We start from the raw sequence: 17302 nt of genomic DNA, 5'->3' as shown, positions 1-17302 counted from the left end.
TCTTCTCTGTTAGGGTTTTCCTCACTGAACTTACTACGATTTTAATTCAATGACACTAGTTTACTTTGGGAGGCAAGGCAGAGGGGCCTCCACACAGGAGGTCAGGCCTGAAGGATGAAAAGACACCAGTCCTGCACAGAACTGTCCAGAACTACTTGCCCGAGAGGAGTAGACAGAAGGCAGGAGCAGACAGAAGGCCAGGCCTAAAATCAGTCAGGACGCAGGAGAGCCACCCCCACCTTGGCTCCCCGGGGACCTGCCAGACCCCAGAACCGCCTCACCCAGCAGCCACCGCTCTTCCTTCATGCCAGCTCCTGGACATGTGACTTTATCTTCTGACCAGCGATCTGACCTCATGTCCTTGGATATTCATTTCAAGAAGGCAGCACATCCTTTCTGGAAACAGGGTGGAAATCACCAACTAGAGCAACACCCTCTGCCAGCACACAGGAAGACACCCAGGAGCCTACATGGAACGTGGTGCCTGCTGGGAAAGAACTGACCCTAAGGGAAAAGGTTCTTGGGAATGAGGATCATGACTTGGGGTGCAAGATGGGGAGTGGGGGACACTAAGTCCCAGGGAGAGAGAGAGAGAGAGAGAGAGAGAGAATTAAGACTGCATTCACTGTTGTGCTGAAATTTTACCACCTGTTGGCCCTTCTCTGTTCTCCCCCCTCCCTCCTTCCTCTAGCTTCAACTTGTAACTTGTGCCCCAAACCAGATCCAGAACCTTCTCCGCAGACCACTCCCTGCACCTGGTCAAGGAGGCCCCTTGTCTGTCATCCAGGCTCAGTCTCTTTAGTGGCCTTTACCTCCCCCACCCACAGTGTGTGTCTCCTCCCCATGCCTGCTTCCTGCAGCAGCACCCATCTGGCCTAGAACCTCAAAGCAGGTAACAGTGCTCCACTAACTCCCTGGACGTCCCCTCTGCGCCCCCAGGGCCTGGAAAGGGTGCCGGCCTGGGGTTGGTTTGTTTTGGGGCGTGGTGTCATGTTGTGTTTTATTTTGCTTTCTCAAACAATGATGGTGATATTTCATTCCTGGTTAAGCTGTTCAAAACCCCACCCGAACTTCCTCTGGTCCGGAGAGATCTGTGGGGAAGAGACACTCACAGCCCAGGCCTTGCTCTTCAACCAGGCAAGACTTTGGACTCATTTCCTCCCGGTGAGCCCTTAGGTTGATTTCCTCCTTCCGGGGAAGATTGTTTAGCAGGGCAGGGAGCGTTTCTTCGCAGGCTTCTTCGCAGGAGGGCAGGGCCAGAAGGAGCCGGCCCACCCGGGGTGCCAGTGAGCCACTGTGTCCCTGCCTTTGGGCCCGCTGCACAGAGAAGCCACCTGGGAGGTCCCAGCCCCTCTGAGAAGCAGCGGGCTGGCCTTTCTCAGCCGCTGGCCCAGGAGGGTGGCTGGCTGGGTCAGGGACCCAAAGCACCAACTGGAACGTCTCATCTTCTCCACTGACGCAGGAAAGTGGGAGCCTTGAACCCTCAGGTATGTTTCTACCAGCATGGAAAGGGCTATACTTCTGGGTCCACATTATTGAGGGAAAGGAAAATAGAAGTAGGGTGGATGGAAGATAAGGAACGTGAGGGGGCAGGGCAAGCAAGCCAGGGATCTGGTCACCGCACTGCAGGCTGTTTCCCTCAACCACAGGGGCCACTTGGCATTCATTCATTCATTCATTCATCTCTTCATTGAAAAAACACATTTGAGGGGCGCCTGGGTGGCTTAGTCGGTTAAGCGTCCAACTTTCGCTTAGGTCATGATCTCGCGGTTCGTGGGTTCGAGCCCCGCGTCGGGCTCTGTGCTGACTGCCAGCTCAGAGCCTGGAGCCTCTTTCGGTCTGTGACTCCCTCTCTCTCGGACCCTCCCCTGCTCACGCTGTCTCTCTCTCTCTCTCCTAGAAATAAATAAAAATATAAAAAAAAAAAACACACACACATTTGAGCATCAACCGTGAGCCACACCAATATTTGAGGAATGAACAAAGAAGGCCCCAAATCTCATTTTTCTCTAAAAATAACAATCTGAAAACTTACAACAAAGTAGGTGGTCTTTTTTTTTTTTTTTTTTTGAGAGAGAGAGAAAGAGAATCTCAAGCAGGCTCTATGCTCCGCATGGAACCCAATGCAGAACTCATTTTCATGGCCCTGAGATCCTGACCTGAGCTGAAATTAAGAGTCGGACACTTAATGGGGCGCCTGGGTGGCTTAGTCGGTTAAGCGTCCGACTTTCGCTTAGGTCATGATCTCGCGGTTCGTGGGTTCGAGCCCCGCGTCGTGCTCTGTGCTGACTGCCAGCTCAGAGCCCGGAGCCTGTTTCAGTCTGTGACTCCCTCTCTCTCTGACCCTCCCCTGCTCACGCTCTCTCTCTCTCCTAGAAATAAATAAAACATTAAAAAAAAAAAATTAAAAAAAAAAAAAAAGAGTCGGACACTTAAACCAACTGAGCCACCCAGGCGCCCCAAAGGTGTGTGAGAGATTTTCTAGCTGTGTTATTTCAGGCTAGTCCCTTCCCTTCACTAAGCCTCGGTTTTCTTATCTGTAAAACGGGAGTGAAAGCCTGGCTATCCCCTATTAATCCCTGTAGTTCTCTAGAATAATAAGCATCTAGAATAATAATCACAAAAACACATAAAGGAGCAACTATTATGTGCCAGGCCCTGTAGCTTATCTAGGGCTTATCTGATCTTCATATCATCTCTGTGGGGTAGGTACCATTATCACTCCCGTTTTGCAGATGAGGAACAAAGGCACAGAGATTCAATAACTTGCCTGAGCAATGTGGCTGCAAAACGTATGCTCCCCGGCACGAAGCACCACTGCCTCTCCCTGCGGTGGATTCAAAGTCCGTGGCTGGAAGAGCTCCGGTACAGGAGATTCAGTGAGCATTAACTGAGCACTTGCTACACAGCAGTTAAACAAGGATATGATGATTAACAAGACAGGATTTTTTAAAAACAGGTATGGCCCTAGTCATCCAGTAAAAAACAATTTGTACAGACATTTCGAAATGCTTTGGACACATACCATAAAGGAGGTAGGAGTCAGGACAGACTTCTCTGAGCATAAATTTGCTGAGGAATGCCAGCCGGAGCAGGAGGGCAGGGGAGGTGAACCTTTGGCAGAATCTAAGAGAAGAGGGAGAGGGAGGAGGGATGGGGGGGGCAGTCCTGCAGGGAGGGGGCAGGGGCTGGCAAAGGGAGGTGAGGGTGGCGCCGTGCTCACGCCCAGGCTGAGCATAGTTGTGGGGAGGACTTACCCAGTGTTTGCCCTCGTCTGTCCGTCTGTCTGTCTGCTCTAGCGCAGCTGCCAGCTCCCGGTTCAGGCTGGCCACTGCCCACCGGATGCCGCTCCGGCCCGATACATGAGACGGGCGGGTCTCCTGCGAGGAGGCGCAGCCGCCACTGGGGTTCTGCCTTATAGTCATCATTTGCACCCCTCTCTCTGAGCCCCCCGCCGTGTTTACACACAGGCCTCACAACTGCTTCCAATAGGAATTGGGAAGCCTGCAGAGCCGAGGGTTACCTCCTGGGGCGGGGAATGTTGGAAGCCATGATTTGCCAACATGTAGCAGGGCTGGGCACTCCTCCCCGGGTGAGGCCAGCCTGTTTAATACTGGTGGGCAGCAAGCAGCCCGCACGGGGGTGACGCCGCCGGCTAGCTAGCCTGCTGTCCCACAGCGTGGGCCTCGTGGAGATGGCAGACACTTGTTACCAACCCCTGCTTTGGGAGGCCCTGGGAAACAGAGGTGGGAATGTCAAGGTCTGCTCCCCAAGGGCATAGCACAGGGAGACGAAGATACAGATGTCACGGAAAGAGCATCGCTTTTGGAGGTTGGGTCCCAGCTCTGCCTTTCTTCTGGCTGTGTTACATTGGGCAAGTTGCCTCACCTGTCTGTGGTTGTAATTGTGGTTGAAAATGAGAAAATCCTTATGTATCAGGTGGTACCCTCTGGGTACAAGTGACCAAATAAAACCCCAAAAAGCAAAAAACAAAAACAAAAACCAAAAAAAACCCTCAAACCAGCCCAACAAATGAAGGATCTATATTGGCTCACATATGGAAAAGTCCAGAGATGCACTGCCTTCAGGCAAGGCTGTATCTAGAAGCTCCATGACATCCCCAGCACTCTGACTGTATCTCTGGGATCCTTCCCTCCATGTGCCTTTATTCTCAGACAAGGTGTTCCCACACAGTGGCCAATACCCATCAGCATCGCCAGTTCTAAGACATCTCAAGTCAGCAATCCCAGCAGAAAGGCAGAGCCTCTTTCCAGCCAAGTGTGTCACAAGCCCTGTGAGGGCTCTGATCTCCTCAGCGTGGGTTGCCTGCCCATGTCTGTGACCAAGAAATGGAGTTAGGCTTGGGCAACATGGCCACACTGGGAGCCAGAAATGTGGCCAGCCCTGCACAGCAGGGAGCAGAGGAAGGGGGTTTGATTCTCAAAGGAAAATCAGGGTGAGCACCAGAGGAAGGGAAAATGGAGGATGGAAAGACGGCCAAAGCAGCAGGAATCCACCACAGTCCAGCTCCATCCACCCCTGCTTCATTTCATCACAGTTACTAAAATAATGGATGGCAAGATTGCATCAGTCACCCCACTTGGTGACCTTGAGCAAATCACTTAATCTCTCTAAGCCCCTCACTAGTAAAATGAAGTCAGTGAAAGAATCTGCCTCACAGTATTGTTGGGAAGAGTAAGTGAAAGGACACCAGGCTCCAAATTGGCCAACTAACAGTATTAATACTTATTAGAACCATTATTATGATTATTATTAAGACTGTTTCTCCTTTAGAAATGTCTGGATCCCACACATCCGTAGGGAGGATTTTTCTCCCAAAGCCTTCTCAAAACCCCATTGACTTCATTGTGGAGGCCGCCATCTTGATTAATCAAAGAGGCCAAGACCCAGCTATCCCTCATGGAAAGAAATAGAGTTGCCCACTGGGTCTGAGGTGAATTTTGTCATGCTTGACCCTCTGAAGTGATTCAGATGGGCCACCAGCAGGCCTGCCATGGCTCAGCGGATGAACCCGGATGCTCCAGACAGTCCCACCCTAATACAGTCGTTCTCTCCAACGACATACAGCCAGACTCTCAGCAAAGAGAAATTCTGGTGGCACAAGCTATCCTCTCTGGTTAATGTACTCAAAGATGCCCCATAGCCTGACATTATCCCATCCCCTTGAGGAGGAGAAAGGCCCCACACCCTGAGGTTACCCCACCCCCTCCAGGAGGAGGAAGGGCTGCATTGATCAGACGACCTACTCCTTTCTCCTGCTGCTCTATCAGGGCCTGGAGGAATCCATTCCCTATCCAGAGCCCACTTTCCTCTCATTCTTGGAGTGATTTCTGTCTCCTTGGGAGGAAAGATAGAGGCACAGGGGCAAGGCAGAGTGCAAGGGGGCCTACTTGCTCAGCAGCCGTCACTGTCCATAGCAGGTGCTGGGCTTGGGGTGTATTCTTGAATTTAATTTTTACTAAATTAGAGGTTGTGGTGACCACATACAGATAAGGAAACCAAAGCTGAGAGGACTGTATCCACAGCCCCATGACAGAGCCCAGCTGGGGTTCCAAAGCCTCCATTCCACTACCACATTATATAGACGCAAAATCCCCGGGGCCAGATGAGGCCTCTGCAAACCTGAAGGCGCAAATATGACTAGAGCTGCCATTTCCTGGGTGCCTCCTGAGTGCTGGGCCTTGAACGAGGTGCCTTCAGGTGATCATCTAGTCAGGTGAATTTGGAGGAAAGTCCAAGGACAGGCGGCTGGACCCTAAGCAAGCAGGGGGCTGGTGGACCCACCCCTGAGGAACACACAGGCTGTTGGGTAGAATGAGGGACAGAATTGTAGGAACCATCTCTTATCCCACAGAAACTTTCCTTCTCTGCCACCAATGGCTGAGCCAAACCCAGGCAGGCTGAAGCTCAGGAAAGGGAGCTCCAGTGTTCATGTCCGCCTTGGGCTAAGAGGGTGCAACACCCAGATCAGGGTCGGACAAACTAAGGCCCATGGCCAAATCCAGCAGCCACCTGTTTTTATAAATAAAATTTTATTAGAACACAGCCCCGTTCATTCATTTACATACTGCTGCTACTGCTGCTTTCCCACTACAGTGGCAGAGTTGAGTAGCTATGACTGAGACCATGTGGCCCAGAAAGCCCAACTATTTCTTCTGGTCCTTTGCAGAAAACTGCTGAGCCCTGGCTAGACGAGTCAGACAAACTGGTGCAAAATGGGCTCCTGGGCTCATCACTGGGATCCTTTCCTTCCTCTGCCTCTTACCAGCTGTGACCTGAGGCTTTGTGCCTCAGTTTCCCCCAATTCCTCAGTAAGCTGCTGAGGATTAAATTAGTTAAAATGAGCAAGCTCAGAGCAGCTGATGGCATATGTGTTTCTGTCTCACTCTGGGAAGCGTCCCAGGAACTTCGGGTGTAAGAGGCCTCAGAATCCAGTGCCTCCTCATGCCTTCGTGCATCTGCTGTCCAGCCGTACATGGCCCAGTAACTCTACCACCGGCCGGAGCTGGAGAAGACTGTCAAAATCAATAAATAAAATTAAAACAGGGCATAATGGAAATAATAGGCTTATTTCCTTCTGAAATAGATGTCACTGGAACAAATCGCTCAAGCCACCATCCTTATTGTTTACAGATTTATTTGCGGTTTCTATCTGTTCGTATTGGTAACATGATCAATAATTGCCTATAAATACCAGAAGTTTACAAGAAGGACCATTTAGAGGATGAAAGGCAGGCTCTGGTTCCTTTGATTACCTCACCCAGGCCGGGGCCTCATGGTCAGGATTCACGACAGCTTCAGGGATGATTGGAAACTCAGGCCAAGTGGCAACCAGGTCTGGGCAGGGTCACACTTGTGAGACTTTTAGCAGCACCTGACTCTTGGGGGGAGGGGTTTGCACATGTGCCTGACCACATGTCTGTCAATATGTCTGTCAGTTTCAGTCTCTTCGTGTCTCTGCTTCTTTTCCATTCCGTCATGTCCCCCAACCTTAGTCTTCTTGTCTGTATGCTGAATGTCTCCCTCAGGCCCTGTGGACCCCCCTCCCCGCCGCCTGCGGCATCCACCACCCACACCCAAGCGTGCAGAATTTGTCCCTCACTAGGAACCCTGCCTACATGGGCGAACAGAAAGAAGCCTGTGGAAGAGCAGATAGCACTCCCTCCCTTGGAAGACAAATTCCACGGAATTTACAAGCATGATGAGGAAAATGGCCTGAGCTTGCCAACCCAGAAAGGGTTACTCAGATTCCAAAGTCCAAGCCCATCCTCTGGGCAGAGTTCACTTTGGAGAGTACTGTTGAGTGTGGGGTAAAGGAAGAAACCACTTGGATGGAGGGAGCAAGTTCTGGTGTGTTTGGGATCTTTTCTCCCTTAATTTCTTTCCCAGACAGCCAGCCACTCACTTCCTTCTAATGACATTTTACTGCACACCTACTATGTGCCTTGGCGCTAGCACCAGGGACCTTATGAAGAAGGCCCTCAAGCGTCACTGCCTAGAGAGGAAGCTGGCCTCCAAATCAGGCTGACCATGAAGCATGACATGGTGCCTTATGGCAGGATTCTCCACTGAAAAGCCAGGAGCCAGGGGTCAGGGAATGCTTCTTGGAGGAGGTGCTCCCTTCTCCACACTGAGCTAAGGATTTTATCACTGGCCCTGTCTAATTCTTCCCGTGGCTCCCTCATCACCCTCAGAACAATGCTCAAGGTCATTACATTAGCCCTATCCTTAAGGCCCAAGTGAATAATCCCCTTCCCCCTTCACTTTAGTCTCTACCGTCAAGAGTATCAGGTTCTGCCTCCTCTGAGCCTCCGCACACGCTGCTCCCTCTGCCTGGAACACTTTCCAGGAGAACTTTATCTGCCTAGATGCCACTTCCTCCAGGAAGTGCTCTCTGATAGCCTCCTAGCCAAGAGGTCCCCTGGAGGAACTCCTACCAGAGCACCTAGCCCACCACACAGTAACCTTCCACATGCTTGTCCCTCCCAGCTGTGCTGTGCATTTCCAGAAGGTGAGAACTTGGTTCTCTGCTCTGTCCCAAGCCCCCAGCATGGTAATGGCACAGAAGAGAGCCTTGGGAAACGTAGGATGAATGACTGGGTTGGCTTTAAAAAAAAAAAAAAAAAAAAAAAGATGTCACAGAGATCCTCAAATAACTCCTGATCAAGCAGATACTGATACAGAAGCCTCAGACCTGCTTAGGTCATGACCATGTGCTGTCTCAGTCTTGTCCATGACAAAAGAGAGGCTTCCGTCACACCCAGTGTGTTTCCTCTGGTTCCGGAACGCCCATGCTGTGAAGAGGACCCAGCTCCAAGTCCAGCTGGCCCTTCCCCCCTCTGAGAAGTCCCCACTCCAAGGATGACAAGTCTCATGTGTCAGCCCTAAGACACTGGTGGGAGTGAGTCTGAGCCCCCTTCTATCTCGGCCAGAAAAAGTGCTGGGCTTGCTTCATTAGATCTGCCACGGATCACGAAGCGGCTCCACAAATTCTTGTATGTTCCATCCCTGCCCCAGAGATTCAGTCACTCAAATGAAGGAAAATGGGAGCCCTCGGTGGCCCAAGGTTAGGACCCTTTCTTGGTGTAGAATTAATTATCCTTTGAGTTCCAATTAAAATACCTACTTTTTCACGAGTCAAGCCTTACTCCGAGGCACACAGAACTCCCTTCGGACCCAGTTCCCTGCCTTGTTGGGATTTGGTGAGTGTGAGTCCGCCTAAGGCCTGTCACCTGCAGCTGATGGTGTAGATCTCGGCTCTGCCACCACAGCTGTGAGACCATGGGCCTGTCCCTCACCCCCTTCGGGCCTCAGCTTCCTCCGCTAAGAAGAGGAGACAATAGTGTCCAACTCACGGGGTTGCCCTGGAGATTTGGCCAGAAAGATACATAAAATTCTTAGCCCAATCCAGCTGCACAGTAAGCACTCAATAAGTGGGAGCCAGTTGGATTCTTTTGTGGATAGTTTATTATTTTTATTATGAGCTTAAGCGAACTTCGCTGTCGAGAGCTCACTGAGAAAATCTGGCCCCTCTGTCCTGATGGAGGCGCAGGGAGGGGCTCCCCAGGGGCTGGGGTTAAGGCAAGAAGGAAAGTCAGGAAAATACGCTTCCCGGAAGAGGTGGAGGTAGCTGGAGAGGGCTCACCCTCCTTGCGGTGGGGTGACACGGGTTGTCACTCCCAGGCAGAGGCGATGGGAAAGTGAAGGGGCTCCCCAGGTGGGCCTGAAAGCGGAGGAAGAGAGAGCCCACCACAGGGCTAGGTCTCCAGGAGAGCCGTGGTCAGAAGCAGGCAGAAGCGTGGTGCTGTGGGCGGCCAGGATCCCCACATGGGTAAGCCCAAGGGGAGGGAAGGATGGATCATTCTTATACCATTTTGAGTTGGTTTCCTCAGAGGAACACCCTAAGATAAAGATTCAAGGAAAGTAGTTTATCTGGGGAGTGGTCCCAGATGCCAGCGGCAGGGGACAGGATGGATAGGGAGACAGGGGAGGGAAAGCCCCCATAAAGGGTGCTGTGTCCAACGGGTTACTACAGGCTGCTGAGGCCCTGTCGTTTGGTGGAGTTGTGGGCGATAGCGAGGGTGGCGCCTCAGATCAGGCCCCTGTTACGAGACAGCCTGGGTTGCCGAAAATGTGTTGGGCCTCACAGTCCTGGAGACGGGAAGTCCGACACCAAGGTGTTGTCAGAGCCATGCTCCCTCTGGCCGTGCTTGGGGAGAAGCTGCCCAAGCCCATCTCCCAGCTTCTGGAAGTCCCACAGCGTACGGCAGTGTGACCCCAGTCTTCACATGACTCTCTGTGCGGGTGTCTGCATCCAAACTGCTCCTTTTTAGGAAAATGCCAGTCATGGGCACCTGGTAAGACGTCTGATTCAATTTCAGCTCAGGTCATGCTCTCACCGTTCATGGGTTTGAGCTCCGTGTGGGGCTCTGTGCTGAAAGCAGCGAGCCTGGTTGGGATTCTCTCTCTCCCTCTCTCTCTGCTCTCCCCGCTTGCGTCCTCCCCCATCTCTCCCAAGATAAAATATATAAACATTAAAAAAAAAAGAAAAAGTCCGGTCATACTGGATTAGGGGCCCACCCTGGAGCCGTGATCACAATGGGTCCTTGGTGTCTACCGCGGACACCCCATGTGTTTGCCATTTCTTCTCCCAGTGTATCTAACAGGGCTTTTCCCCCCTCTGGAATTTGGGCAAGGATTTGAGGTATGGTTCTGGGCAGAGGAAGAAACCTGATTGCCAGCAGGTGCCGGAAAAGCTGAATGCCTAAAGCAAATACAAGTGCAGCCATAAAGCTACAGCTGGCTCTAATTACAATCTGATTTCTCTGAGCCCCGTATCTGGCCTCAAGTTCATGCCTCCTTAGAAACAACCTGAAAAACAGAGAGCCACGTTGAACCTGTGGCTAATGCCCAAGTCAGGGAAAATGCAGAGCACGTTCGCAGTGCTCTTCCCATTTTACCTGCGGCTTAGGGCTGATTCAGGAGTGACTGTTGGCTGAGCCTGGATCCTTGGGATGAACCAGGAAATGGCTTCTGAGTTCTGTCTTTCCAACGACAAAGGGCTGCTTGGCTAAGGACCCGAGGACAAGGAAGAGCTGCCCACATGGATGAGTCAGGGAAGGGCAGTCCGCATACAGAGAACTGCATGTGTGAGGCTGGAGAGGGACAGAGCTCATTTAGGGCGGCTCTGAGTGTCTAGAGCAGAATGTGAAGTGGGGACAGCAGACGATGAGCTCTGCAAGGTCAATCTCGTGCCAGGGTTAAAATCATGCAAGGCCTCATAAGCCACCTGAACTGCTTTGACCTTTACCCTGCGAGCTTTCGGGACTATAGCCCAGGGACTACGCAGGGGAAATACCCACTTGTTTCTCCATCCAGGTGCTTTCCTCAGTCCTCCTAGACTGGGCAGAGAGTAACCATTTCTCTGTTCATCTTGTCTCTGGGACAGAGCTCAAAGGTTGAGCCCCAAGGCACGTGAGTAAAGGGGGCTCCAGGAAACAGGAAGAAGTTGATTTCCCAGCTCTAGAGGGCCATTAAGAAATGTCACAAACAAGCAGTCTGTGATGGCATTTGGACTTCGCAGGAAAAGTAAACGTAGGAATAGAAGCCGGCCAAGGAGGCGTGCTACGAGGAAGCAGCAGGGAGGATGGGTAGGGTGGGTGTCATCAGGCCAGCCAAACCCTGTCGGCAGACAGCCTCCCTGCCTGACACCCCTTTCAGGACACGTCCATAGCATCACCCTCATCTTACAAAGGACGAACGGGGGCCCAGGGAGATATGCCCCAGACACACAAGTGTTGAGTAACTAACCCAGGTGTGTCCAATGGACCCGAAGCCACAGCCTCCCTCCTGACAATACGAGCTTTTTCCTCCTGATTCTCTCAAGCACGCCCTGCTGTTCGGCCCTGGCATTTACGTCTTCTGGCAGGACTTGCCCCCAGTAGGGTGTGATGTAGGAGAATGGCCCCAGACTCACAGATGTCTAGCTTTGAGTCACCAGGGAAAATATAGCTCCTCTTGCCCCAATTTCCACATATCTGTCCCAGGAAAAAACTCTAATTGGCCTTGCATGGGGCACATGCCCCCTTCTGAATCAATCACAAAGAAGTCACAGTGCTCTGCCTGACCAGCCCCTTATGACAGGGTGGGGGTGGGTGTCCCCTCATCCAGGACCACACATAGGTATTTAATCTTGATGTGGAGGGTCCAGGAAGGCTTCCCAGAGGAAGTGACTCCTACGCTGAGACCTGAGTAGGAGTTTCAGGCAAAGATGCACAGGAACGGTGAACGGCGTACAGACGGGGCTAGCAGTGCAAAGGCCCAGGAACCCTCCAGAGTGTGTCTTGCTCGTAGCCACACACCCCTGCCTAACGCACAGCCTGCCTTCCCATGAACGCTTCAGAAAGGAAATCTACAATTGGCTGTGTGGCCTTAGACAAGTCACTTGCCCTCTCTGAACTTTACCTGTTGTAACCTTTCATGGCTATGCAAGAATTCAGTCCCAAAATAGTCATGGAGCACTTTGTCCGCTCAGCATTGCGCGAGGCCTACAGGCCTGCCTTGGAAAAGAAAAGCGTGCTTGGGGCTTATGCAAAAGAAGGGCAGCGTCCAAAGGGGCGTGAAGGGAGGGACTCAAGGACAGTGAGGGTGAACAAGGGGCCCTGCCCTCCCACTCTCCACCTCTCCTCCCCTAGCCCCTACTTTCCACCCTCCACCTGCCGCCCTGCTGACCTTGTGACCTTGTGACCGCATACCACCCCGAGGCCACCACATGGGTGCCTGGGCCTCAAGCCTGCGCGCAAGGGCAGGAAGACCTTTCTCCCCGCGCCTTTGCCCCACAGCTTCGTAACCTGAATAACAGGTTGCGACAGACGTTCTCGCAGGAACAAGTAGGAAAGAGACTTTTGGGTTTGGGTGGCCACGGAGGGAATTCTTGCCCCACCCTGCGGGGGCGTAGCAGTCCAAAGTGCCCGTCTTCCTCCCGCCCCGCCCCCAGCGGGCCAGTCCCGGAGCTCGGGTCTCCAGAGCACCCACGGGCGCCCAGGGTGAGCCGGCTGGGGACCCGGGGGACAGGAAAGCCCTGCAGGTGCCGCGCGGACACATCAGGCTGGAAGAGCCCTCGCTGCCCCCGCCCCTCCCCACCTGCGCCCTGAAGCCAGCACCTGTCCTTGGCACGGACGTGCCAGCCGGGGCCTAGCCCCCTGCCCAGGTATGTGCCTCTGTCTCTGCCCTCCCTTTCGTGCGTCTGCCTGAATGGCACTGTGTCTCTCTCCCTCCGAATCCGCGCAAGTGCATGTCCTGAGGATTTGCTCTTTCCCTCTGCCCCTGTCTCCTGCTTTCCGCCTTTAAATCTCTGCCATCTCCCTGTCCCCGTCCCCCTTGCGCTCTCCAAGCTCGGTCTCTGACTCCCTGTCTGTGGACATCAGTACCCGTCTGTCCATCTGTGAATCCTCATCCCTCGGACCGGCCGGGTCCTTGCACCCGGTCTGGCCCCTGCTCTAGAGCCTCTGCACGCGGGGACCCCACAGCATGTCCTGACAACCTCACCCAGGGCCTGGGCTCCCAGACTGTACGTCATACCCTATGAGCATTCAAAAAGGCATAATATGCTTTTGTATCTGAAAAAAAGGGGGGGCGGTCATTTGAATTTCAGGAAGTCAGAGTTTCACAAAATCTCTGTGGGCGGGTCAGGCAGCAGCTCCCTTCTCTCCCCTGCAAGGACCTGGAGGCCAGGGCCAGAGTTGGGGGGGGAGGGAGGGGGGCGGGGCATTTTTTATACTTACTCACTTATCAAAAGGAAATGCGGATTTGTGCTTGCATTTGCTCTTGTTTAAATGTCAAGGACTGACCCAGCCCAACTGCTTCCGTGGAGGCCTCCAGCCTCCTGTCTCTTTTCCGGGTCCTTGGCAGTTGGGCTTTGGAGAGCACGTCTGTTGAGATAGAGTCTTAGGATAAAGAAGATTCTGGGGTGGGGAGGGGCAGGAAGAGTAGTGGGAGCAGTCCTTGAGGTCAGAGCCCCTCCAGCGGGCTTCGGGGGGTCAGAGACCTGGCACAATTACCACCAGCCCTGCCCTCCCCTCCCTCCATCACTGGAGACTAGGTCTTCGAAGCCACCAAATCACCGGTAACTGCCCAGCACGTGGGGGTGGCACAGGCGGAAGGAGGTGGGGCCAAGGGTGACCATCCCCCTTCCCAGGGCTCAAGAAGGGAGGAAACCCCAGGTTCAACTCTCCCCTGAGGCAAAAGGCACTGGCAGGGGGGGCCTGTGGGGGTGGGCAGTGGAGACCTGCATCCAAATTCTGCCTGATCCTTACAAGCTGGATAATCCCGGGCTTAACCACAGTGAGTCTTGGTCTACCTACCCCTAAAATGGGGGAGTGTGAGGATTAAAGGAATAAATGCACATATAGCGCCCTGTGCAAACTCGCCTGTAATGCGAGAGTTCTCACTACCCTTCGTTTTGGTACATGAGCAGAGGTCACATGAGCTTCTGTTTTCCTGCTGGTTTGACTGGGGCTGGCTAGCTCAGTGTCTCTCAGCTGCCTGGATGGATGGAAGGAAGGAAGGGAGGGAGGGAGAAAGGGAGGGAAGGAGGGAGGCAGGATGAATGGATGGATGAGGGGATACGCCAGCCCTCTGCCTTCCTCCACTAGCCAATCTCTCCACTCAAAAAAGACATGTTGAATTGAATAAAGTTCTAGGGGCAAAAGTGAAGGAGAGGTGGAGGCAGAGAGGGAACAGATGGCAGATGGTGAGGAACCAAACTGAAAGGTCTGTGGTCTCCTCTGTTCGAGGTACCCGTCCCTAACTGTCAGTCTTATTTGTTTTCAGACCCCAGATGCCAGCTTCCAATTTGATTTCCTTCTCTCCACAGGCTAACACTGACCCCAGGCCGCTCTTCGCCTGGACAAGATGAGACTGTCAGGTAGGGCCAGGCTCTGAAGATTCATAGGCTCGAGGCTGAGGTCTGAGATTGGTTTGGGACTCATTTTTCTCTCACCAGTGCAGACAGTCCTAGACTCCGAGGCTGTTTGGCCATGTGTGCTCTCCAATGGTCAGGCCAGAATTCCGGGAGGAAACTCATCCAGGGGAGCCTGGAAGTGGGGAGAAGGCAACTTCCTGCCTCCAGGCTGAGACACGACGGCCCCTTCTGGCTGGGATCTACAGGGATTGACCCTATTTTGGAAATATCTGGTCCTGATAGGAAATTAGGGACAAAATATTTGTCTCAAGGAGGGCTGTTCTAGAATCATCACACCATGGGGCTGGGCACAAGGAGTAGCCTTTGTCTTCTGTCCATGCCCTCATGCTGTACCCTGTTTATACAAATAGGGAAACTGAGGCACCAAGTAAGAAATGGACACAATTCATCCATATTCCCAAATAGCCGTGAGGAAGAGCACAAGTTTTAGAGTTTGCTTACTTCCCTGGGTTCAAACTCCACCTCTCTGTCACTTACCAGCTAAGTGACCACCTCTCTGAGCCTGTTTCCTCATCTGTAAAATGGGCATAATCGATAGTATCTAACACAGAGGTTTACCACGAGGATGAATTGAAATAACGTATGTAAAAGCCATTCACCTGGTGGCTCGAACAATATGGATGTATAATGTGACCTGATACCCAGGGAGAACTCTGGGTGCCTACAACCACACTGCGCCCCAGAAGATGAGGGACCCCCACGGACCTGAGCCATGCCCCCCAGGATTCAGGGAGTCTTCTCCCCTACCCCAAGTAGCCAGAAACCGGCATGAGACCACAGAGCTGAATTCAGAGCCACATGGAGGTCAGGCATGGGGCTAGAGAAACGTGGCCTGATGGGAGCGTGGCCACCGGAGTCCCTGAGCCGGGAGGCATAGTGGAGCCCGCTTCTGACCCTCATGGAAAGGGAAGAGAGCAGGACAGGGGACTCGGGGCACCCTGTGTGTGGGTCTGCTTCCCACTGACGCGGAAGCAGTGTGAGGCCAGGGAAGCCACGCCAGCAAGGCCCGTGCATGCTCCTGTCGACAGCACTGTGTGGCTATTTGTGCTGGCTTTCAGGGGGAGTAACGGAAGACATGGGAGACCAGCCCCAAGCCACCCTGGAGGCTGCCTACCAGTGACAACTGTCACATCTCTCCCAACAAGCTGCGGGCTCGGAGGCAAGGATGCTGAGCCATGTCCCCTCTGTGACTGAGGCGCTCCTCCCCAAAGGGCCTGAGGTCTGCCCGACCCCACACAGCAGCAACTGGATGCCCGGGGCCTCGGACACAGCCCCCCTGAGTCCTGCAGGGGTGCCCACCTCTGAGGGCTGTCTGCAGTAGAAACTGCTTTCCCAACACACCTCTCCGCCCTCGGCAGTGCAGATCCCCAGGCCCCACCTCTAATGATTCTGTTTCCAGAAGGCTAAGGGGAGCCCAGGAAGGTGCATTTCTGCCTTTTTCTCCCAGTGGACCCACTTTGGGAAGTTATTGCCATGTAATCTTGTAGCATGATCTCACCATTTGATCACTGCATGGATTCAGGTGTGGTCTCACCACGTGGTCCCCTGAAGTGGTCCAAGGTGTGGGCCTCCATCTGGAGCTACAACATAGGGTCTCTTGGCAGGGGGGAGGGGGCCTGGCATGGTCTTCCTGGGGGGATTTGGGAATGACTCCCTTGCAGTCTTGCTATATGGCCTTGCGATGTGGCCTCATGGCACTATTTCCTTGTTTTGCAGGTGTGCTTCGCTTCCTGGCCCTCATCTTTGCCCTGATCACCACGTGGATCTTTATTCGCAGCTACATCAGCTTAAACATGAAAACTATCCGTCTGCCCCGCTGGCTGGGTGAGTGGGGCCCACTTCTGGGGGGTAGGGCCTATGGACAAGGTGGGGCCAAGGATATAGTCCTCCCTCCATCCATGGGTGACCCAGGAGATAGCCAGATATGGCATGGTTGTGGGGTGCCTTCAGGGCCCCAGCCTTTGTGGGGGTGGAGGCTGTCAGGAAGGCTGGAGCCCACGGGGAACAGAGAAAGGTTCTGAAGCCTTGGCCAAAGCATGTGCCTATATCAAGGGGTCATTTTGGAAATGTGATTCCAAGAAGAAAGAGGAAAGAGGAGGAAGGACAGAGGGAGGAAGGAAAGGAGGAAGGAAGGACGGAGGGAGAGAGGGAGCATTGAGAAGCTTCCAGCCACAGCTGCTGTTCCCTCTGCCTGGAATCCTCTTTATGCAGATCTTCCTACAGCCAGCTCCAGAGACTTCAGATCTCTGCTTAAATGTGACCTCCTCAGAGAGGCCTTTCTGAACACCCACCTGCAGCCATACCCCCTCATCCTACTTTTGCCTCCCATGTCAGCCTCTTTCCTTCAGAGCTTCACTATCACCTGTCATTAGGGTGTTTATTTACTCACCTACTTGGTCATTGCCTATCACCATCCCCTAGAATGTAAGTTTCTTGAAGTTGAGGATTTTATCTTGTGTACATCCATTTCTCCAGCACCTGGCACTTCCATGCATGCATGGATGGATGGATAGGTGGGTGGATGGATGGATGGGTGATGGACTTGGTGAATGAATGACAGATGGATGGATGGATGGATGGATGGATGGATGGATAGATGGATGGATTGGGGGATAATGGATGAGCGGATGACAGATAAGTGAATGAATGATGGATGGGTGGATGATGGATAAGTAATGAATACCAGTTACCTACATCCACAATCTCATATAATCTACACAAATGGCCCATGAGGTAGTCCAAGGTTTGGTTGCAGAGTGGACTCATACATGACCTCATGATGTGGTTTACGTTTCATGG

At 53.0% G+C, this 17302-nt stretch overlaps 1 protein-coding gene across 4 annotated transcripts in view; it reads left to right on the top strand.

Annotated features, from left to right (window-relative positions):
- Positions 1–1201: 1201 nt before the first annotated feature.
- The window catches only part of FAM3D (FAM3 metabolism regulating signaling molecule D), a 33060-nt gene continuing 16959 nt past the window's right edge, over positions 1202–17302 (top strand). The window contains exons 1-4 of one of the 4 annotated variants that reach the window (XM_039242466.1): positions 1202–1487; positions 12518–12730; positions 14396–14446; positions 16220–16327. In XM_039242466.1, coding sequence (XP_039098397.1) covers positions 14434–14446; positions 16220–16327 — 121 coding nt within the window. In that variant the 5' untranslated portion in view covers positions 1202–1487; positions 12518–12730; positions 14396–14433. Of the gene's footprint in view, positions 1488–12517; positions 12731–13497; positions 13646–13798; positions 13864–14395; positions 14447–16219; positions 16328–17302 lie in introns of those variants that run through there. The other 3 variants (XM_039242467.1, XM_039242468.1, XM_039242469.1) reach the window with 3 other exon arrangements.

The sequence above is a fragment of the Hyaena hyaena genome, unplaced genomic scaffold, assembly GCF_003009895.1.
Source record: "Hyaena hyaena isolate Hyena2069 unplaced genomic scaffold, ASM300989v1 scaffold_212, whole genome shotgun sequence".
In the NCBI taxonomy this organism is placed as follows: domain Eukaryota; kingdom Metazoa; phylum Chordata; class Mammalia; order Carnivora; family Hyaenidae; genus Hyaena; species Hyaena hyaena.
The sequence above is the reverse complement of the archived record's forward strand: the minus strand, read 5'-3'. Positions and strand labels throughout refer to the sequence as shown.